The following is an 18,468-nucleotide window of genomic DNA, read 5'->3' as shown; positions in this document are numbered from 1 at the left end:
AATTGTTAGACGGCTGAGTTTAGCGGAACATGTGCTTGTGCTGTGTACGGTCATCTTCGATCTTTATTCACCGATAAAGAGTAAGTTGTTTTTTAAATCTTGCTATTTGAAATGTAATTTTGTTACTACTGCATGTATTATTATTACAGTCTGGGATATAATGAAGGAATGCGTATGTATATCGATATTTTCGTATATTAATTTCAACTGACGACTCTCTCTGGTCCCACACGTTGAAAACAATGTCATGTAGACTTCTAATCTAGACATGGCCATGGTGGAATGTCAATAAAACAGGTGGAAAAGGCAGAGCTGCCAACATTGGAAAGCAGTTGAGAGTGAGATTATATGAGAAGCATTAGCACGAAGGAGTGAAGCGACCAAGCCCGACCGAGCGCAGAGCGGGAGTGGGGGAGGGTGTGGGAGGGGGGCGTCCCCCCGCCCCCCCCCCCCCCTCCTCTAGCTAGAGCTTTTTTATTTTTCAAGGTGAAATTGTGTGATCTGGTGCATACTTTATAGAGTATTTTAACATTATAGCTAAAGGCAATATGGAGAGAGAAAATCATACAGCCTAACAAAGAGATAAAGACAATTATTTACATGGAATACCTAATTGTTCGCTCCTGGGCTAGGCGTAGAGCGAGGTGCTGAGGGCCCCACTCGCTCTCTCTCTCAGACAAAGCCACAGGCAAGTTTTTGTTCAAGTTTAAGTTCTATAATCACGCCATATTTCACTCTCAAAACTCACTTTGTATTTTTATAATCCCTCTCACTCTATTCTACTGTATGGCTTTCATCGAAAGGGTGCGGTGCGGTGCGGCGCGGCGCGGTGTGCTCAACGCACCCATTCGATAAAAGAGGGGGGCCTTTTCTCGAAAGGGTGCGTTGAGAGCGGAGTACCGTTTTAACACACCCTTTTGATAAAAGCGGGGGGGCTTTTCTCGAAAGGGTGCGTCGACTAGTCTTTCGCATCAGTCGTTTAAAATGAGGATCTCGGACAGAAGGTAATAGTTGCCAATCTAAGTATATCGAAAATGTATTAAATAAAATGGAATGGTCTTGATTACAGAGTGGTCTCTTTCGTTATTACTATGTTGATGGGGGAGACAGAGAGAAGGAGGGAAAGGGAAGATAAAAGGAAGAAAGAAGAATAAGAAGAGAAGAGGGAAACGGGGGGGGGGGGGGGGGGGGGGGGGGGGGGGGGGGGGGGGCGAAGGACTCTTGCCCCCCCCCCCCCCCCGCCAAAAAATAAATCAGAGAGAGAGAGAAGGGAAAGGGAAAGGGAAAGAGAAGATAAAAGGAAAGAAAGAAGAGGAAGAAGAAGAAAAGAGGGAAACGGGGGCAAAGGGCTTTTGCCTCCCCCCCCCCCCCCCCCTGCCAACAAATAAATAGGAGAGAGAGAGAAGGGAAAGGGAAAGGGAAAGAGAAGATAAAAGGAAAGAAAGAAGAGGAAGAAGAAGAAGAAAAGAGAGAAACGTGGGCAAAGGGCTTTTGCCTCCTCCCCCCCCCCCCCCCCCGCCAACAAATAAATAGGAGAGAGAGAGAGAGATAGAGAGAAGGGAAAGGGAAAGGGAAAGAAAATATAAAAGGAAAGAAATAAGAAGAAGAAGGAAAGAGGGAAATGGGGGAAGGGCAGAAGGCTCTTGCCTCCTCCCTCCCCCCCCCCCCCCCCCCCCCCCCGCCAAAAAAATAAATAAGAGAGAGAGAGAGAGAGAGAAGGGAAAGCGAAAGAGAAGATAAAAGGAAAGAAAGAAGAGGAAAAAGAAGAAAAGAGGGACACGGGGGCGAAGGGCTCTTGCCCTCCCCCCCCCCCCCCCACCAAAAAAATAAATAAGAGAGAGAGAGAGAGAGAGAAAAAGGAAAGGGAAAGGGAAAGAGAATATAAAAGGAAAGAAAGAAGAATAAGAAGAAAGAGGGAAACGGGGGCGAAGGGCTCTTGCCTCCTCCCCCCCCCCCCCCCCCCCACCAACAAATAAATAGGAGAGAGAGAAAGAGAGAAGGGAAAGGAAAAGAAAATATAAAGGAAAGAAAGAAGAAGAAGAAGAAGGAAAGATGGATACGGGGGAAGGGCGAAAGGTTCTTACCTCCCCCCCCCCCTTCCCGCCAAAAAAATTAATAAGAGAGAGAGAGAGAGAAGGGAGAGGGAAAGAAAATCTAAAAGGAAAGAAAGAAGAGGAAAAAGAATAAAAAAGAGGGAAAGGGGGCGAAGGGCTCTTGCCAATAAAATAAATAAGTGAGAGAGAGAAGGGAAAGGGAAAGAGAAGATAAAAGGAAAGAAAGAAGAGGAAGAAGAAGAAGAAGAAAAGAGGTAAACGGGGGTGAAGGGCTCTTGCCTCCCCCCGCCAAAAGTAAATAAGAGAGAGAGAGAGAGAGAGAAGGGAAAGGGAAAGAGAAGATAAAAGGAAAGAAAGAAGAGGAAGAAGAATAAGAAGAAAAGAGGGAAACGGGGGCTAAGGGGTCTTGCCCTCCCCCCCCCCCCCCCCCGCCAAAAATAAATAAGAGAGAGAGAAGGGAGAGGTAGAGAAAATATAAAAGGAAAGAAAGAAGAGGAAGAAGAAGAAGAAGAAAAGAGGTAAACGGGGGTGAAGGGCTCTTGCCTCACCCCGCCAAAAGTAAATAAGAGAGAGAGAGAGAGAGAGAAGGGAAAGGGAAAGAGAAGATAAAAGGAAAGAAAGAAGAGGAAGAAGAATAAGAAGAAAAGAGGGAAACGGGGGCGAAGGGCTCTTGCCCTCCCCCCCGCCAAAAATAAATAAGAGAGAGAGAAGGGAGAGGTAGAGAAAATATAAAAGGAAAGAAAGAAGAGGAATAAGAAGGAAAGAGGGAAACGGGGGAAGGGCGAAGGGCTCTTGCCCCCCCCCCCCCCCCCCGCCAACAAAATAAATAAGAGAGAGAGAGAGAGTGAAGGGAAAAGGAAAGAAAATATAAAAGAAAAGAAAGAAGAGGAAAACGAATAAGAAAGAGGGAAACGGGGGCGAAGGGCTCTTGCCTCCTCCCTCCCCCCCCCCCCCCCGCCAAAAAATAAATAAGAGAGAGAGAGAGAGAGAATCTGTTCTGATCCTGGTCCTGATCCTCAAGAGGGATATAAAGATGACCAATAAGAACGTTATCGTTCGAGAGAGAGTGTTTGTTGCTTCTAGAACATTTTAGAATTAAGTCCAATCACATTGCAGTTGTGGGGAGGGACTATGATTATTACCCCCTTGGATGGCTTCCCAGAGTCTGGCTTTAAAGGTTTCGACTGCGTCGCAGGCAAAGATGCTGGGGGGGGGGAAAGTAAATTCCAGGCCCGTATGGTTCTTGGAAAGAAGGTGAGTCGATATATATCCGTCTTGCATCTTATGTTGGAGAAGGAGAGGGAAAGAGAAGATAAAAGGAAAGAAAGAAGAGGAAGAGGAAGAAGAATTTGTGTTCTGCCAGTGTCACAAATAGATATATAAATATGCTCATCTGACGATAATTTGATGTATAAAACCCCTCACCTTCTTGGGGCTCCGCCCCTTGGATCCAACACCAATTTGTGTCCTGCCAGTGTCACAAATAGATATAAAAATATGCTCATCTGACCGTTATTTATTGCCCAAAACCCCTGAGCTTCCGGGTGCTCCACCCCCTGGACCCCACGCCAATTCGTGACCCCTATGTCACAAATAAGGTATAAAATAATAATAATTTAATGGACAAAACTCCTGAGCTTTTGAGGGCTCCGCCCCCTGGACCCAACACCAAATTGTGTCCTGCCACTGTCACAAATAAGGTATAAAATTATGCTCATCCGACGTTAATTTTGATGTTTAATACCCCTGAGCTTCTGAGGGCTCCGCCCTGTGAAAAAAACGTGTAAAAAAAACACGTTAATTTTTACCGTTTTTGGGAGATACCCCCCCCCCCCCTGGCGTTCAAGGGGGGGGGGGGTACGATTTTTCAAATTTTGAGGACCCCCAAAAAGATAAGTCCGGAACCGCGGCAGATATAAAGTTTTTCTTTCATGACTTTTTTCTTTCGAGTCTTACGCATCTTTTGAAACATTTTTTTGTTGAAAATCGGACGTATAATTGCGGAGTCACGTGACCTTTTGTTTTTGCATGTCAGCCCTAAAATCGCTCATTTTTGTGATTTATGTACCAAACATATGGAAATACCATTTATTCTTTAAAAAAAAAGAGAAAACATTGGTTATTTGGTCTTGTTTCAAGTTAATGTGTTTGATTTTGGGTAAAAATAGTTGAATTGTGGTTCGAAATGAAATGAAATAACAAAATAATATAATACATAAATACAAATTATCAAAACAAGAGATAACATAGGGATAAACTGGCTCTTCCAACTTTGTTGTCGTATTATTATTCTAACGCATATAAGAAGAGAAAAAGAACGCTCGAATATGAATTATATATGATTTATGGGTAAAAATGTGAATTCTCTGACCTTGTTTGCATAAATTACCATAAATATGCATTTTCGCGGCGATCGGCTGTGAAACGGCCGAGATCTTAGAAGGACGGGGGGGGGGGGGGGGGGGGGGGGGGGGACCCCCCCCCCACCCTCAAGTCCACTCCAATCACATTGAAAAAAAGTATGACTTAAATCATCTCTTTCATCATTATACCGCTATAGTATTCATGTTTTTAATATTATTTATTGTCCATTAAACAAGTTCATATAGAAAATACCTCTCTGCAACATTAAAAAAGAATCTTCATTAATATGTCTTAATTTGTATTGATAGCCTTGTGGTCGCCAACAGTGGCGTAGGCAGGGGCGTCTCCAAAGGGGGGGGGGGGTGTGGGGGTGCGACACCCCCCCCCCCCCCCACCTGTCAGGATATTGTCTGTAAAATTGCGCTGCCGTCGGGAAAAAAGAGAAAAGGGGGAGGGGGAAAAAGAGAGTAAAAGGGAAAGAAAAGAAAAAAAGAAATAGAAAAGAAAAAAAGAAAAAAGAAAAGAAAGGAAAGAAAAGAGAAGAAAGAAAGAGAAAAACGAAAAAGAGGGAGAATAGGAAAGACAGGAGGCAAGAGCCCTTTGCCCCCGTTACCCTCTTTTCTTCTTCTTCCTCTTCTTTCTTTCCTTTTATCTTCTCTTTCCCTTTCCCTTTCCCTTCTCTCTCTATCTCTTATTTATTTTTTGGCGGGGGGTTGGGAGGGAGGAGGCAAGAGCCCTCGCCCTTTCCCCGTTCCCTCTTTCCTTCTTATTCCTCTTCTTTCTTTCCTTTTATATTTTCTTTCCCTTTCCCTTCTCTCTCTCTCTCTTATTTACTTTTGGCGGGGGGGGGAGGCAAGAGCCCTTCGCCCCCGTTTACCTCTTTTCTTCTTCTTCTTCCTCTTCTTTCTTTCCTTTTATCTTCTCTTTCCCTTTCCCTTCTCTCTCTCTCTCTCTTATTTATTTTGTTGGCAAGAGCCCTTCGCCCCCTTTCCCTCTTTTCTTATTCTTTTTCCTCTTCTTTCTTTCCTTTTAGATTTTCTTTCCCTCTCCCTTCTCTCTCTCTCTCTCTCTCTCTCTCTTATTTATTTTTTTTTGGCGGGAGGGGGGGGGTGGGGAGGTAAGAACCTTTCGCCCTTCCCCCTATCCATCTTTCCTTCTTCTTCTTCTTCTTTCTTTCCTTTTATATTTTCTTTCCCTTTCCCTTCTCTCTCTCTCTCTCTCTCTCTCTCTCTCTCTCTTATTTATTTGTTGGCAGGGGGAGGCAAGAGCCCTTCGCCCCCTTTCCTTCTTCTCTTCTTATTCTTCTTTCTTTCCCTTTTTTCCTTCTCTCTGTCTCCCCCATCAACATAGTAATAACGAAAGAGACCACTCTGTAATCAAGACCATTCCATTTTATTTAATACATTTTCGATATACTTAAATTGGCAACTATTACCTTCTGTCCGAGATCCTCATTTTAAACGACTGATGCGAAAGACTAGTCGACGCACCCTTTCGAGAAAAGCCCCCCCGCTTTCATCGAAAGGGTGTGTTAAAACGGAACTCCGCTCTCAACGCACCCTTTCGATAAAAGGCCCCCCTCTTTTATCGAATGGGTGCGTTGAGCACACCACACCGCGCCGCACCGCACCGCACCCTTTCGATGAAAGCCCTACTGTATGAAGTAATATTAGGCCCTCTTTAAATAGGCACATTCATGGGGCACTAGAGGGCGCTTCGGTCGCGTACGAAAATCTGAATGGCCTTGCTGCGGTGGGTCGGCAATAATCAGCCCAAAACTTGGATATGGGAGGTTGGAAGGATATATCTTTTTTATAATGTTATCCGGTCTTACCCTTAACCATCCTATGTTTAATCTATGTAGGAATAACATGCGAGTATGATAAGAGAAACATCGGGACCATTACTGAAGTAACTTTTAAAATATTAGCCTAGAAATGACCACCAAACGGAAAAAATTGACATTTTTTCCCGACAAATCTTCATAAAATCTGAGTTATAAACAATTCACATCTAGGTACACTAATACAAATACGATTTTCTGAAAATTCAGGTATGATTTTTTAAGTTTCTTTCAAGTATATTTCTGCGCATTGCAGCGCCAATATTCTTCACTGCTTCAAAATCACCCTTGATTTTTTTTTTTGCAACAAATTTTATACGAGGTCCGCGAGTGTTCCCCGTTCCTTGCGTGTTGAAAGTTTGGTAATACATAGTTTGCATTGACTCGCGCACGAAAAAATGGTCAAAAACAAAATGTCAAATGAAGAAATAAACAAGCTTTTGTATAGTTATAAGAGTTCTACCGAGGTTTCTTTGTCGATTTAATTTATTATATAGTCTCAATTAGAATTCAGAATTATCTCACTGAAAAGTTAAGAAACCGACAATGTTCTCGATCGTAGTTATTTTCATTTTGCCAGCAGCCGATCTAGCGTTGTTTGGGCAAAAAGCTAGGCCGCTGCCTTCCCACCGCGAACCTTTCCGAGTCCCGCTAAAATGGCGCGCTGCGGAGCTCCGAAGCTGCGTTGGTATCGCTGCAAACTCTCAGCCGGCTAGCTCCCCACGACGGACCATTCGCGGTATGGTGAGAGTGTGTGTGTGAGGTATGATTTTGGATTCGAGAACGCACGTAACGCAACCGTGCGCGTCATTTAGAGCTGTCGAATGTGTACGACCAATTTTACATGTACGATTTTTAGTACAGATACTTGGTCAGTTTTCTTCTTATATCTTTGGTTTTACAACATTTAAAAATATAATTTCTTCAAATCTGCTCCTGACTCGGTTCAGACTAATTGTCTGATGTGTTTTCAAGTCAATTTTTTGAATATATTTTTTTGCATGAATTTGCCTACTTTAAAAACAAAGCACAGAACCGTGAAATCTTTGATGTTCTCGATCATTGGAATTGTCAACTGTTACTGATGACGTACTCGAGCCCCTATTTATAACAATAGCATCCATGTTTGAAATCTCTTTCCTAGGTTAGCAAGCAGTCATGACATCTTTAGCCCAGCAGCTTCAGAGGTTGGCTGTACCTGAGGCAAGGGCTGCTGTCACTGCTCAGAGGAAAGACAGAAAGTCCTTACTTTTTGACCCTGCCGAGGCCGGAGGACTAGACAAAGATACATTCTATGCCATCGGTAAGTATTTCAGTCTTGAAATTGAAAATTGATTGAAATTTGATTGTTTGATTATTTCAACCGCTGTAATATTTGTGTCATCCAGTATAGAAAACAGCTATGGTGGAAACACTGGAAATAAGTATTGTTAACCTTTCGGTCGAGAGGAATTCCTGGTACTACAAATATAGTCCCTTCCCAGATTTACCAACCAAATCACTATCCTTCTTAGAAAACAAAGTCTTGCATCAAATATATTCGTTGTGTAATCAGCTCCTAAAATAAATGTTAATCATGAAACTACTTGATAATTAAAAAGTGTCATGTTATTTGTTTATTTGGTGACGTTGTGAAGCAGCTAAGAAAATCTAGATACAGATCCATGATACAGTGAAACATTTATTTAAAGACCACTAAAAGGAGACACGAAAAGTGGTCTTTAAAAGCAGTATATACAGGTTCCTTTAATACAAGTGTCAAGGGAAACTCTGCTCAATGGTAACAAAACTTGTTGTCTCTTTAGACAGTTGGTCTGATGTTTATGTCTTGAACTAAGAGATAAAAGTATATGTATGCCACCTGAGCTAGATTTCCCATATTTTACGCTCTTGCCTTTGATAGTAGCTATTAAATGATGAGATATATTCAATCAGTCATTGTTCTCTTTATTTTTAATATTTGTGAAAAGGTGTCAATGGTTTGCAAGAGTTGCAGGGCATCGATCCGCGATTCCACGACCTTGAGAGTCTTCTATTCGATGAGGCATCCAAGTCACTGGAACGTTCCATTGAGAGTAGGGAGATCAACGATAAACTAGACAAGAAGATCAGGCAATTCTTGTTGACCGTCTCCCCCTACTTCCTCCTGAAACCAGCGCAGAAGGCTATTGAATGGCTAGTTTACAGGTCTGTTTAAATTCTTATGCTTGTTTAAGACGTTCTAAGTAGCAGTTACTTCATATTTTATTAAATATTCTAATATATACTGACAAAATTGACTTCACTAAGTTAATATTACATTTTACTTCCAACTATAACAAATATATCCCATACCGATTGTTTAGATAGTGTTAGATATCTTGATGCACAAATTTAAGTGAAATGTGATGATGATCTTGATTCTAGTTAAGGGAATAATTACCACAGACAAAGGGGATTGAGAGGGACATTGGGAGGGGAGAGAAAGGGGCACTTGGAAGGGGTAGAGGGTCTACTGTAGGCAACAAAGTGACAACAATTATGAACATTATGAAATTTCCCATCTTCTTTTGAAAGCATGTTAGAAGTTTTCTATTTCTTGACTCATTGACATACATGGATCAGAATTCTTCTACATCATGTACAATAGTCTTATAAATATGTTTTTTAGTTGTATTTTGTTAATCCGGTACTCTTTCAATCCATTTTTTTAACCTCAAAGGTTTCATATCCAGGAGTACAATACCGATGACCTGATGATGTGTGTGCTTCCATACCATGAGACCAAAATCTTTGTCAGAGCTGTTCAGCTTCTCAACCTCAAGAATAAGAAAAGCAAGTGGAATTGGTTGGAGCGTATTCAGGTAAGTATTTCACAGCCTTTTGTTGTGATGTGTAAACTAAATAAAGTAGATGTAATTAAAGGGGTTGTAGCATGACGAGACTCTGTGTCTTTCCCATGGCCTGACTCAGGGCAAATGGGGTATAATAAAACTACGGACGACTCAACCTCAGTTTTAACGTAAGTGCCACATTCGTGAAACCGAAGCGTGAGGAGAACTTCGGTCTGTATCTTAAATGCTAGCGCATGCTGACCGTTAATCAAGTCCATTCCTTTACGTGCAGTTGTCCAAAAGAAGTCGTAGATGGTGTTAACCAGTATTTGCCATGCTACACCCCCTTTAAGCCCTAGCAATCTGGCTGGCCTTGAGTACCAATATCCTTTGGACCTGCCCCCGAGTTACTATTTCCCAAATAATGAACCGTTTCCATGTATCAACCTTATAGCAATTTTTGAGGTGCTCTCTGCCTGCCCTTCTTCTGGAGTTGCTGGTTGACAGAAATAAGAAATTTAAGATCTTTACAGGATGGCTTTACAAGTAAAATTGGGGAAAGGGCTGTTGTACATGGAAAGGGACAACCCTTTTTTCAGTATAAACTTGCCCTGTTACAGTTGCATACAGTTCTTTTGGTATTGTACGTTTGCTATGTTTGTTTGTTTTCCAATTTTCAGAAACCAGGTGTGAGCTTGTCAAGGCTTTCCCTTGTCACCCACTGCATCTCTGACCGAGGATTTCTCCATTTCATCTGTGAACTCCCTCTGCTTGCAATCAAGGTATTAAGAGTCTAAAAATATGCATATTTGCTCAGTTGAAAATTATATTATTGACTTAATAATGCTTGTCATGCATCATTAATATAGAAACAAGTCATTAAGGGATAAATTGATGTCATAATTGGCATTGTTTTCTTTGTAAATATCCCTCTAATAATACTCTCAAAATGTATGATTATGAGCAAGTTCACCCTTTTACCCTTGTATGGAAATAAAACTGTTATTTCAGTAGTGCGTATATTATACACAGCAATGAGTATCCCCTCATTATTTGGTTAGGGAGGATAGTTGGATGGGGTGACTGTTTTATCATTTTATACCCATTTGAAGCTACAATGTGGGATGTGCCACACTGCTATTGCCTTTAACAATTGCAACACTAATTTCATTTTCTTAAACTCTTTTACATATCACCACTCCATTGACTCTATGTACATCCTTCCATATTTTAGGCTCACAAGAAGACTGTCCTTCCTGGGGGTTCCCCTAACCCACCCTCCAACGCCCCTCTCCGTGTCATGTTCACCTTCTATGCCGCCACCGTGGTCTCGGCCATCTCGTCGCCGGGGGCGATCAAGGAAGTCTTCTTGGCCTCCATCCTCCCGTTCCTCCTCCGAGGTCTAAAGCTGGACTACCTGGATTATAATGGCGCTACCTACATGATCGTCTGCCAGCTCGGTGTGTCTGCAACACTCAAGAACACGCTCTTGGAGCCCCTCATGGAAGCCATGTGCCAGGTGGGTAACGGGCTCTTTATAATCACTTTCGTGGCGCCGTTTCCTCATGGCTGCACTCTTTTATCGCTCTGCCTTTTTGTGTTATTTTCACCGTTTTGTGCATACTTTCTCAATAATTCTGAGTCCATATCTGGTATATCTATAATTTTAAAATTTTAAATTCTGATGTAGTCATTATTATGTGTAATTTCATATTCTTCTTTGCTGTTACTTGTAATTCAATGTTTTTAACATGTTCCTTTGGTTTCTCTCACTTTTCCTTCCTTTTCCTTTCTTCTTTTTCTTGCGCTTAGAACATAAGTATTAAGGGCTTTATAAATATAATGTATTTATATTATTATAAAGTCTGTCACTGTGAGGTTGATGATAGAACAAGATCTTAACAGGCCTGAAGTGGCCAATTTATTTTGTTACATGTTCATTCTGCATCAACATCTTCCAGACCTAACAAACAAATATGTATATCAGCTTACTACTCAGTTTGAAGCCTATTTATTGATGAAATTTGTATCATCAATTGTTATATAAATCAAAGTATTGGATTACTTTGAATGTCCATGAGATAGCAGCATTGCAATTTGTATGTTTGTGATACTTGTAGTTTGCAACCAATTTTTCTTACAACTCTCGTCCATGTTACTTTTATCTATGTGAGTATACAAATGTCAGCTTTGTTACCATGACTTTATACACAAGGGCCCCCGAGATTAAATGAAAACATTCATTATTTTAACTCTTACCCAAAACTATCCCCTTATACTTGTTTGTAATGTGGAGTCATGGGTATAAGTAAAACACGATAATAGACAGAGAACTTTTTTGTTGTTAAACTTTTGAAATTTATTCTTTCTCTTTTAGCATGTGAATGCTGAGATGATCCAGCAGATGTTAGGGTGCTTAGCAGTGTTGTGTAGGACTCAGAACATCAAACAGCTTCCTGGAAAGTAAGTGGAGAGATGTTATGTAATTTATCTTTTAAAGCCACACTGTCCTACTTGTAGCTACTTGCTTCCTCTATGTAGAAAACAATGTTTTAATCGGTGACCATTGGTCCCCCATGATCCTCTATTTCTTATGTTAATTGAGAGCTGAGTTGATGAGATAACCACCTGTCCAGTGACCTTGCAGGGTAGTCTAATCCCTCCTATAAACTAGTGCAGATAAGCTTTAATAACCATTTGGAATAAATATCTATATTTTATGCAGAGTAAACATATTTGCAACTTAATTGGTAATATAATTTTATTTTTATTTTTTAAAGGTAACCCTAAATTCAACGAGTATTAAGTACACAATGAGTGTAAAGAGACATGAAAGCAAACGATTTTTACTGAAGATAATTGTCAGTTGTATATCGATTTCAAATGCTCCAATCTTTCTTCAGGACATTTTAAAGAAAATGGATGGCTTTTAATAACGTAACAGTACAATAAAATGTGTATATTACATAGATAATCTGGCAAAGTAATTGAAATTTCAGTTGATTGAAGAGAAAATTTCTGTACATTGTTAAAGTGCTTGGTCAGATATATTGTTCGCAATTTGTAATCTCTTTCAGAGTGATGTTCCAGATCTGTGCCTTGCCGAAGGTCTTGATCTCCCTCGCCCAGCTGTCTAAGTCACACAACATCACCCCTCTGCTCGCTGCCCTGCTCCCTCACCTGACTACCACAGCTATCAATGCAGAAGTCAGTGAGGAAATTGAATTTCCAGAGGGGTGCAAGGAGCTGGATTTGATAGCCTCCCTGACTGGAATCCTGAGAGAGATCCATGTGGAGAGCCACATTGTGGTTGACACTGCAAGGTGATGAAAATGCATTTTGAAATTAAAATTTCTATGTACCTGCAATTGGTATTATTTGTTTGAAATCTATTGTAGATGTAATTACTTCTTTGTGTTTGGCAAGTCATTAGGGTTATTCTCTGTCATGAGATTTCGGGCTGACAAGGGCAGGACCATTTGAAGCCAAAAAATTCTTAAGAACTTATTTGGTAAGAGCCACTATTAATAATAAAGCAAAGTGGAAGGAAAGGAAAGAGAAGAGAAGAGAAGTGGGAGGGATGGAGGGGAGAGGAAAAGCGGTTAGATGGTGTGAAAGGGTCAGAGTAGGGCCGGTCAAACAGATATCAAAATCATTCAGAGAAATGTCTTCTATAAAATCTACTTTTGTCGTTTGTTTTATTTCATCATTATTTCAACAATTCTATATTTCCCCATTCGGTTAATAGGTGTCTTCTCCATGGGTATGTGTCTGCATGTACCGATGGCCTCGATGACGACCGCAGGAGAGACCTCAGAGAGAAGATCGCTCCTGTAGTGCAGAGCTTGGAAAGGAGGTAATACAAAGTTTGTGTTCATAATAATATTCTGTTCCTATGCATTGTATATCACATTATGATGTTGTAACGTACCTATGCTCTCCCAAAGAGTTATGGATATTATCACCTTGGCTTGAGTTCCAGCCACTTTCATCAGCACACAGTGGATTTCAAGGAATCATCTTACCAGGGGGCTTTTCACAAAACTTGTCATCAATGACAAATGACAGTTTTTGTTATAAGCTACTGAAATCCTTGCTTCTGATTGGTTATCAGCAGATTTGTCACTGATTTTGTGATTTGTCATTGAAAAAAGGCTTTGTGAAATGGGCCCACGTGCCCATTTACCTTACTTGTTGATTGTGGCATTCTTTGATTTATATTAGCATGATAATGTTTTGGCAGAGATTTGAACCCTGTACATTGTGGTTCTCAGTCTGGTGACTTATCCACTAGACCACAACACTTCTACCCCTGTATAAATTCAATCTGTTTCAAAATTGCTCAACCTTGTATCAGCAATCATAAACTAAGTTTGCTACCTTTTTCAACCATACTTTTTCTTTGCCTTTATTTCAAGGTTTCCCGAAGCAATGGATTTTATTCTTGAGTCTTACCTAGCGGAGGTGGAGGATCAGGATAAGCAGCAGTATGTCCAGGATTTTGTCTCTATGTACTCAGGAGGCATGAAACATCAGGTAATTTTTTTAATTAATTTTTCTTTTCCCAATACTTGCTGATGTACTCTGTGATATCATGCAATACCTGTAAGATGGGAAAGTTTTAGATTAATTGCACTAGCAAATTCATTGAGACCAATGGCAATTCTCATAAGAAAAAGGGCACAAATTCAGCTCTCTCTATCATCGTGGTTGGTTTTATTGCATGGTTTGCTCATAACCTTTAATTTGTCTGTCTTAAAGCAATCATGAAATACAAGGTAGCGTTCTGTATTTGCTTATGGTAGCTTTCAAAGGTATCTTTTGATTTTGAGAATTCTTTTTTTACTTCTCTGTTTTATTTAATCTCAATTTTAATTCTTGTCATTCAAATTTCAATTTCACTTTGTTTTTATCTTTCTCTATTGTTTATTATACTTAGGATCTATTGTATTTTTTATTTGAGTGTTCAAGCTCAAGTGTAATTTTATTTAATTCCAATAAAAGCATATACACATACAACTCAGAAATGCAGCAGAGATGCAAATCATTATACATGGAATTAAGGGTACAATGAAAGACCAAGGCAATCGTGTCAAGATAGTCTCCTCATGTAAAAAATCAAAATAGATATAATTTTCGATAGCATTTCAATAAGTGGTATGATTTAACATTTCATCTTCTGATCTCTACCCTCCCAGCTTCTCCCTGAAGCTAACACAAGCCTGGTATTGAGTCTTAACCACGCCAATCCAGATGTGAGAAGAATGGCTGTCAATCACATCCACAATCTCATTCAACAGGTGTGTAGCTGTCTTACCAGTTATTTATGTTTATGCCTCCGTTACGAAGTAGCCAGAGGCATTATGTTTTCGGGTTGTCCGTCCGTCTGTACGTACATCTCAAGAACCGATTGATGGATTCCTGCCAAACTTAGGTTATGTATGTATCTTGCAGAGCCAATGAATTGATTAGATTTTGGGGTCACGAGGTCAAAGGTCAAAGGTCACAGTGCTCATTATGTATGCATGAATAGCTGGTGATCACATTATTAGAACCGATGGACAGATTACCATCACACACAGACATGTATGTATCTTGCTGAGCCAATGAACTGATTAGATTTGGAGGGTCAAAGGTCAAAGGTCATGGGGCTCATTAATCATTATAAATGCAAAAATAGCTTGTGATTGCATTATCATCAGAACCGATGGATGAATTACCATCAGAACCGATGGATGAATTACCATCAAACTCAAGACATGTATGTATCTGCAAAGCCAATGAACTGATTAGATTTTAGGGTTATGAGGTCAAATATTAAAGGGTCATACTGTACATGTATATGAAAAATAGCTTGTAATCACGATATTCTGAGAACCTCCGAATGGATTACTATTAAACTTGAATTTGAAAAATTGCTTCTGTTTTGGTTTGTGAAATCGCTCTTTGGCGGAGGCATCATTTTCGACTGCACGCAGTCAAAGTTCCATCTAGTTAAGATTGTTCTCTTGTTGTCATATCCTAGAACAGGTAGATTTAAAGCAATACAATTTCATTTGAGGAAAACTTCTGGGATCATTATGAGTATGTACGCCTAAGAATTTGTTTACATTGATATTAGTATTAGTCAATAGTTATAGAACCCCATGGAAGAAGTGGGTTCTTCTCCATATGAATTTATGATTTACCATTTATATTTTAATTTTGTGATTAATGTTAATGCTAAATCAAGATAAGCAGTAGTCGCATCTATTCAATAATCATGCAGTCATATATACATTTTTTTATAATTTCTTTTCTTCACCCCACCCTCTCTCTCTCTTAAAGGGAGGAGAGTTAGAGCCATTTTTCCAGGAGAGTCTGCTTCAGAGACTACAAGATGATTCCCTCTCTGTAGTAGGTGCAGTCCTGCAGATTGATGAGGTAAGAAAGAAACAAGAACTTCAAGGCTTACAATTTCAACTTCTGTATGCACCATGTGACTCTCTTCCTTTCCCTACCTCTGATTTCCTATATCCTCCTCTTTCCTCTACCTCTCTGGTACTTATGCACTCCTCTTATCACTGTTAGACTTCTTTTACTCCCTATCTGATCTGCTTCTAACTCATCCTGCTTGAATAAGATCAGCTTCCAGTTTATTAGTTATCATTCTTTTATGTTGTAAACGTTTGAGCAAACAATAATAATAATAAATAATTGTTGGGATTAATTTCCTCAGTGAAACCTGTATATATACGTAACTAAAAACCACCCAAGAGAAGCAACGAAAAGTGGTTCCTTCATATATTTGTCAATGTAAATCAATCTTGAGAAATTAGAAGTGTTGTCTATACAGACAGGTAGTCTTATTATACAGGTGCTTGTTATTGAAGGTTTGACTTTATTTGTTAATCATTCTTTGTGAAAATATACCAGTGACAAACAAATGACCAAATAGGATATAAATATTGAATATAATTTTTGTTTAAATGTTGTGATACAAGTTTGAATCATTGCTGTATGGAGTGCATTTTTACACCTAGTCATACATTATTATCATTGCTTTCTATTTCAGTGCCTTTGTGAGTTGCTCCCTGCGGATCCAGTGTTTGCAGCTCTCCAGAAACTCCTCAACAAAAGGAAGAAGAGGCATGGTGATGATTGGTAAGTAACAATTCATATGACATCAACTCAGGTGTAGGATTCCAAACATGTTTCTCTTCTCTATCGCAGTACAATGATGCCTTTCTGTGATGCTTTGTATACAGACAATCAAAGGATGAGGATTCTTCAAAGAAAAGGTTGGATTTCTTGATACAAGTCTTTTCTCTGATTTCTTATGACTCTTTTAGAGACTTCAGATGAGAATGAAATGAAAAATCATTATATCTTGTTTCTTCATTCTACATTTCTTCTTCATTGGATGTTTATAAGCAGGTTCTCAAAATTCATCTATGCAACGATGATCATGAATTTCTGTTAATTTAAAGGTAATACAAAGTGTTGGTATTGGGTCATGAATTTGGTTCAAATGAACATATTGGAAGCATATGCGATCCTATAATATTCAGTGATCGTTGTCGCGGTGGAAATCGAGTCTAAAGTTATGAAATTGTAAATAATTAACTCTTTATGTTGTATAGCTCCCTCTCAAGGTCAATATTTTAATTAAGCTATAAAATAATGTTTATTGACTAAAATCGACCGATTAGCTATTTTCGTTTGGGAATTATATATCACAACTACATATTCTGAGATTTTCATGGTCGTAGCTACATGTACCATAATTCAGCCGTAGGCGCTATTTGAAATTTATCAACATTTACCGGGAGCACCGGTAAATTTTTATGTTCAATTTTTCTCGAAAGCAGAAGTGTTTTAGGGGCTAAAGTTTCTAATGCTTATAATACATCAACAGGGGTATCCAATTATATTAAATTTGTAAAAAATCATGATCCACCCAATTTCAAAATTTCCCAAAACTTGTATTACCTTTAAAACCCCACTGTACTACTTGTAGCTACTTGCTCCCTCTATGTAGAAAACAAACTTAAGACTAAGCAGTGCCCGTTGGTCCCCCATGATCATCTTTTTCTTATGTAAATTGAGAGATGAGTTGATGAGATAGCAACCTGTCAATGACCATGCTGGGTGCTCTAATCTCCCGGCCAAACTAGTACAGGCGGGCTTTAAGCTGATTTGATTAATGTCTGTAAATTGATGGGAAACTGTTTAATGTGTGTACGAGTGTTATATAGATGGATTTATCATCATTTTTATTATTAGGGGCAACATGGTCAAAGGAGCAATCAAGATCATCACCAGCCAAGCCTTCGTCTCCAAGGCCCCTCACCTGGTAGATGATGCGGTTGCCATGACGATACCACACATCTTCCTAACCACCCAAGCAAACTCTAGCTTGGAGTTGGAGCTTCGAGCTGCAATTGCTAGATCCCACCTGGTCACTAGTCATCCACTGATGAAAGGCTTAAAATCTGGTGAGTTACAATTATACACATTGTTATTTCTTACTGTGAATAAATATTGATATCGTATTTGTGTTAATTATTTTGAATGTGTGATCCTTTTGATATGGTGCCATCGGTCTTGCATTACAGACAGTGTTTGATGCAAATGGATATTGATATTGGTATCCATGCTATGGATTTTACTCTGGATTTTAAAGAAAAAAATTGAAAGAATTTAGCAGAAGAGAAATGATAATCACCATTTAAACATTTAAGAAGTTATAATACATGAATGTATCTTTTAGTAAATATTATATTGACCTCAAAGGGACACTTAAAGGCACACTGTCCTACTTGTAGCTACTTGCTCCCTCTATATAGAAAACTTCCCCAATCGGTTCCTGTTGGTCTCCCATGATCCTCTTTTTCTTATGTTAAATGAGAGCTGAGTTAATGAGATAGCCACCTGTCACAGTGACCTCGCTGGCTCGCTTGGTGGTCTAATTCCTTCTGGCTGAAGTAATGAAGCCTGCCTTTAAAGGTGTGAATTAAAAAAAATATCCATTGGTAGAACAAATTCCCTTTTGATGCTTAAGAGGAGTAAGATTTATTTTTAAAATAGGAGAAAATATAGTCTAATTGTGAGAAGAAAAAAAAAATGAATGAACAGATGATTGGACCAATGTACTGTATAATATGATCCCAATATTTAATCAACAGCCCCATTTTATAAGATTGTTCTTTCTTATCCCTTACTCCCATATCCTATAGCCTTGACATCCAAAAAAACAGTGAATGAAAGGCAGACGACCACCAAGGTTTTAGATCTTTTGGGCAAGAACATGGCTGCCATGAAGCAAGAAGAATTGGACAAAATGGTGAGTGTCTTTTCATGAAAGTCTCATCTTACTCTTAGCCATTCTTAGTTAAAGATTTCATCCACACCC

The 18,468-nt window shown here is 39.5% G+C and overlaps 2 protein-coding genes across 2 annotated transcripts in view; both read left to right on the top strand.

Moving 5' to 3' along the window:
* Position 1: 1 nt before the first annotated feature.
* LOC115928795 (HEAT repeat-containing protein 1-like) lies at positions 2-18,298 on the top strand. The gene is made up of 15 exons (XM_030996704.1): positions 2-80; positions 7,406-7,564; positions 8,232-8,448; positions 8,963-9,104; positions 9,755-9,856; positions 10,309-10,593; positions 11,452-11,537; positions 12,152-12,397; positions 12,823-12,930; positions 13,493-13,610; positions 14,273-14,374; positions 15,402-15,497; positions 16,129-16,217; positions 17,340-17,586; positions 18,293-18,298. Exons 2-15 carry the CDS (start codon positions 7,420-7,422, stop codon positions 18,296-18,298), a joined length of 1,989 nt encoding a protein of 662 aa, XP_030852564.1. The 5' UTR covers positions 2-80; positions 7,406-7,419.
* Positions 18,298-18,468, top strand: part of LOC100893561 (HEAT repeat-containing protein 1) — a 31,722-nt gene continuing 31,551 nt past the window's right edge. The window contains 1 exon segment of the mRNA XM_030996703.1: positions 18,298-18,399. Within this exon segment, the coding sequence (XP_030852563.1) occupies positions 18,364-18,399 (36 nt within the window). The 5' untranslated portion in view covers positions 18,298-18,363.

The sequence above is a fragment of the Strongylocentrotus purpuratus genome, unplaced genomic scaffold, assembly GCF_000002235.5.
Source record: "Strongylocentrotus purpuratus isolate Spur 01 unplaced genomic scaffold, Spur_5.0 spur5_scaffold_3, whole genome shotgun sequence".
Lineage (NCBI taxonomy): Eukaryota > Metazoa > Echinodermata > Echinoidea > Camarodonta > Strongylocentrotidae > Strongylocentrotus > Strongylocentrotus purpuratus.
The sequence above is the reverse complement of the archived record's forward strand: the minus strand, read 5'-3'. Positions and strand labels throughout refer to the sequence as shown.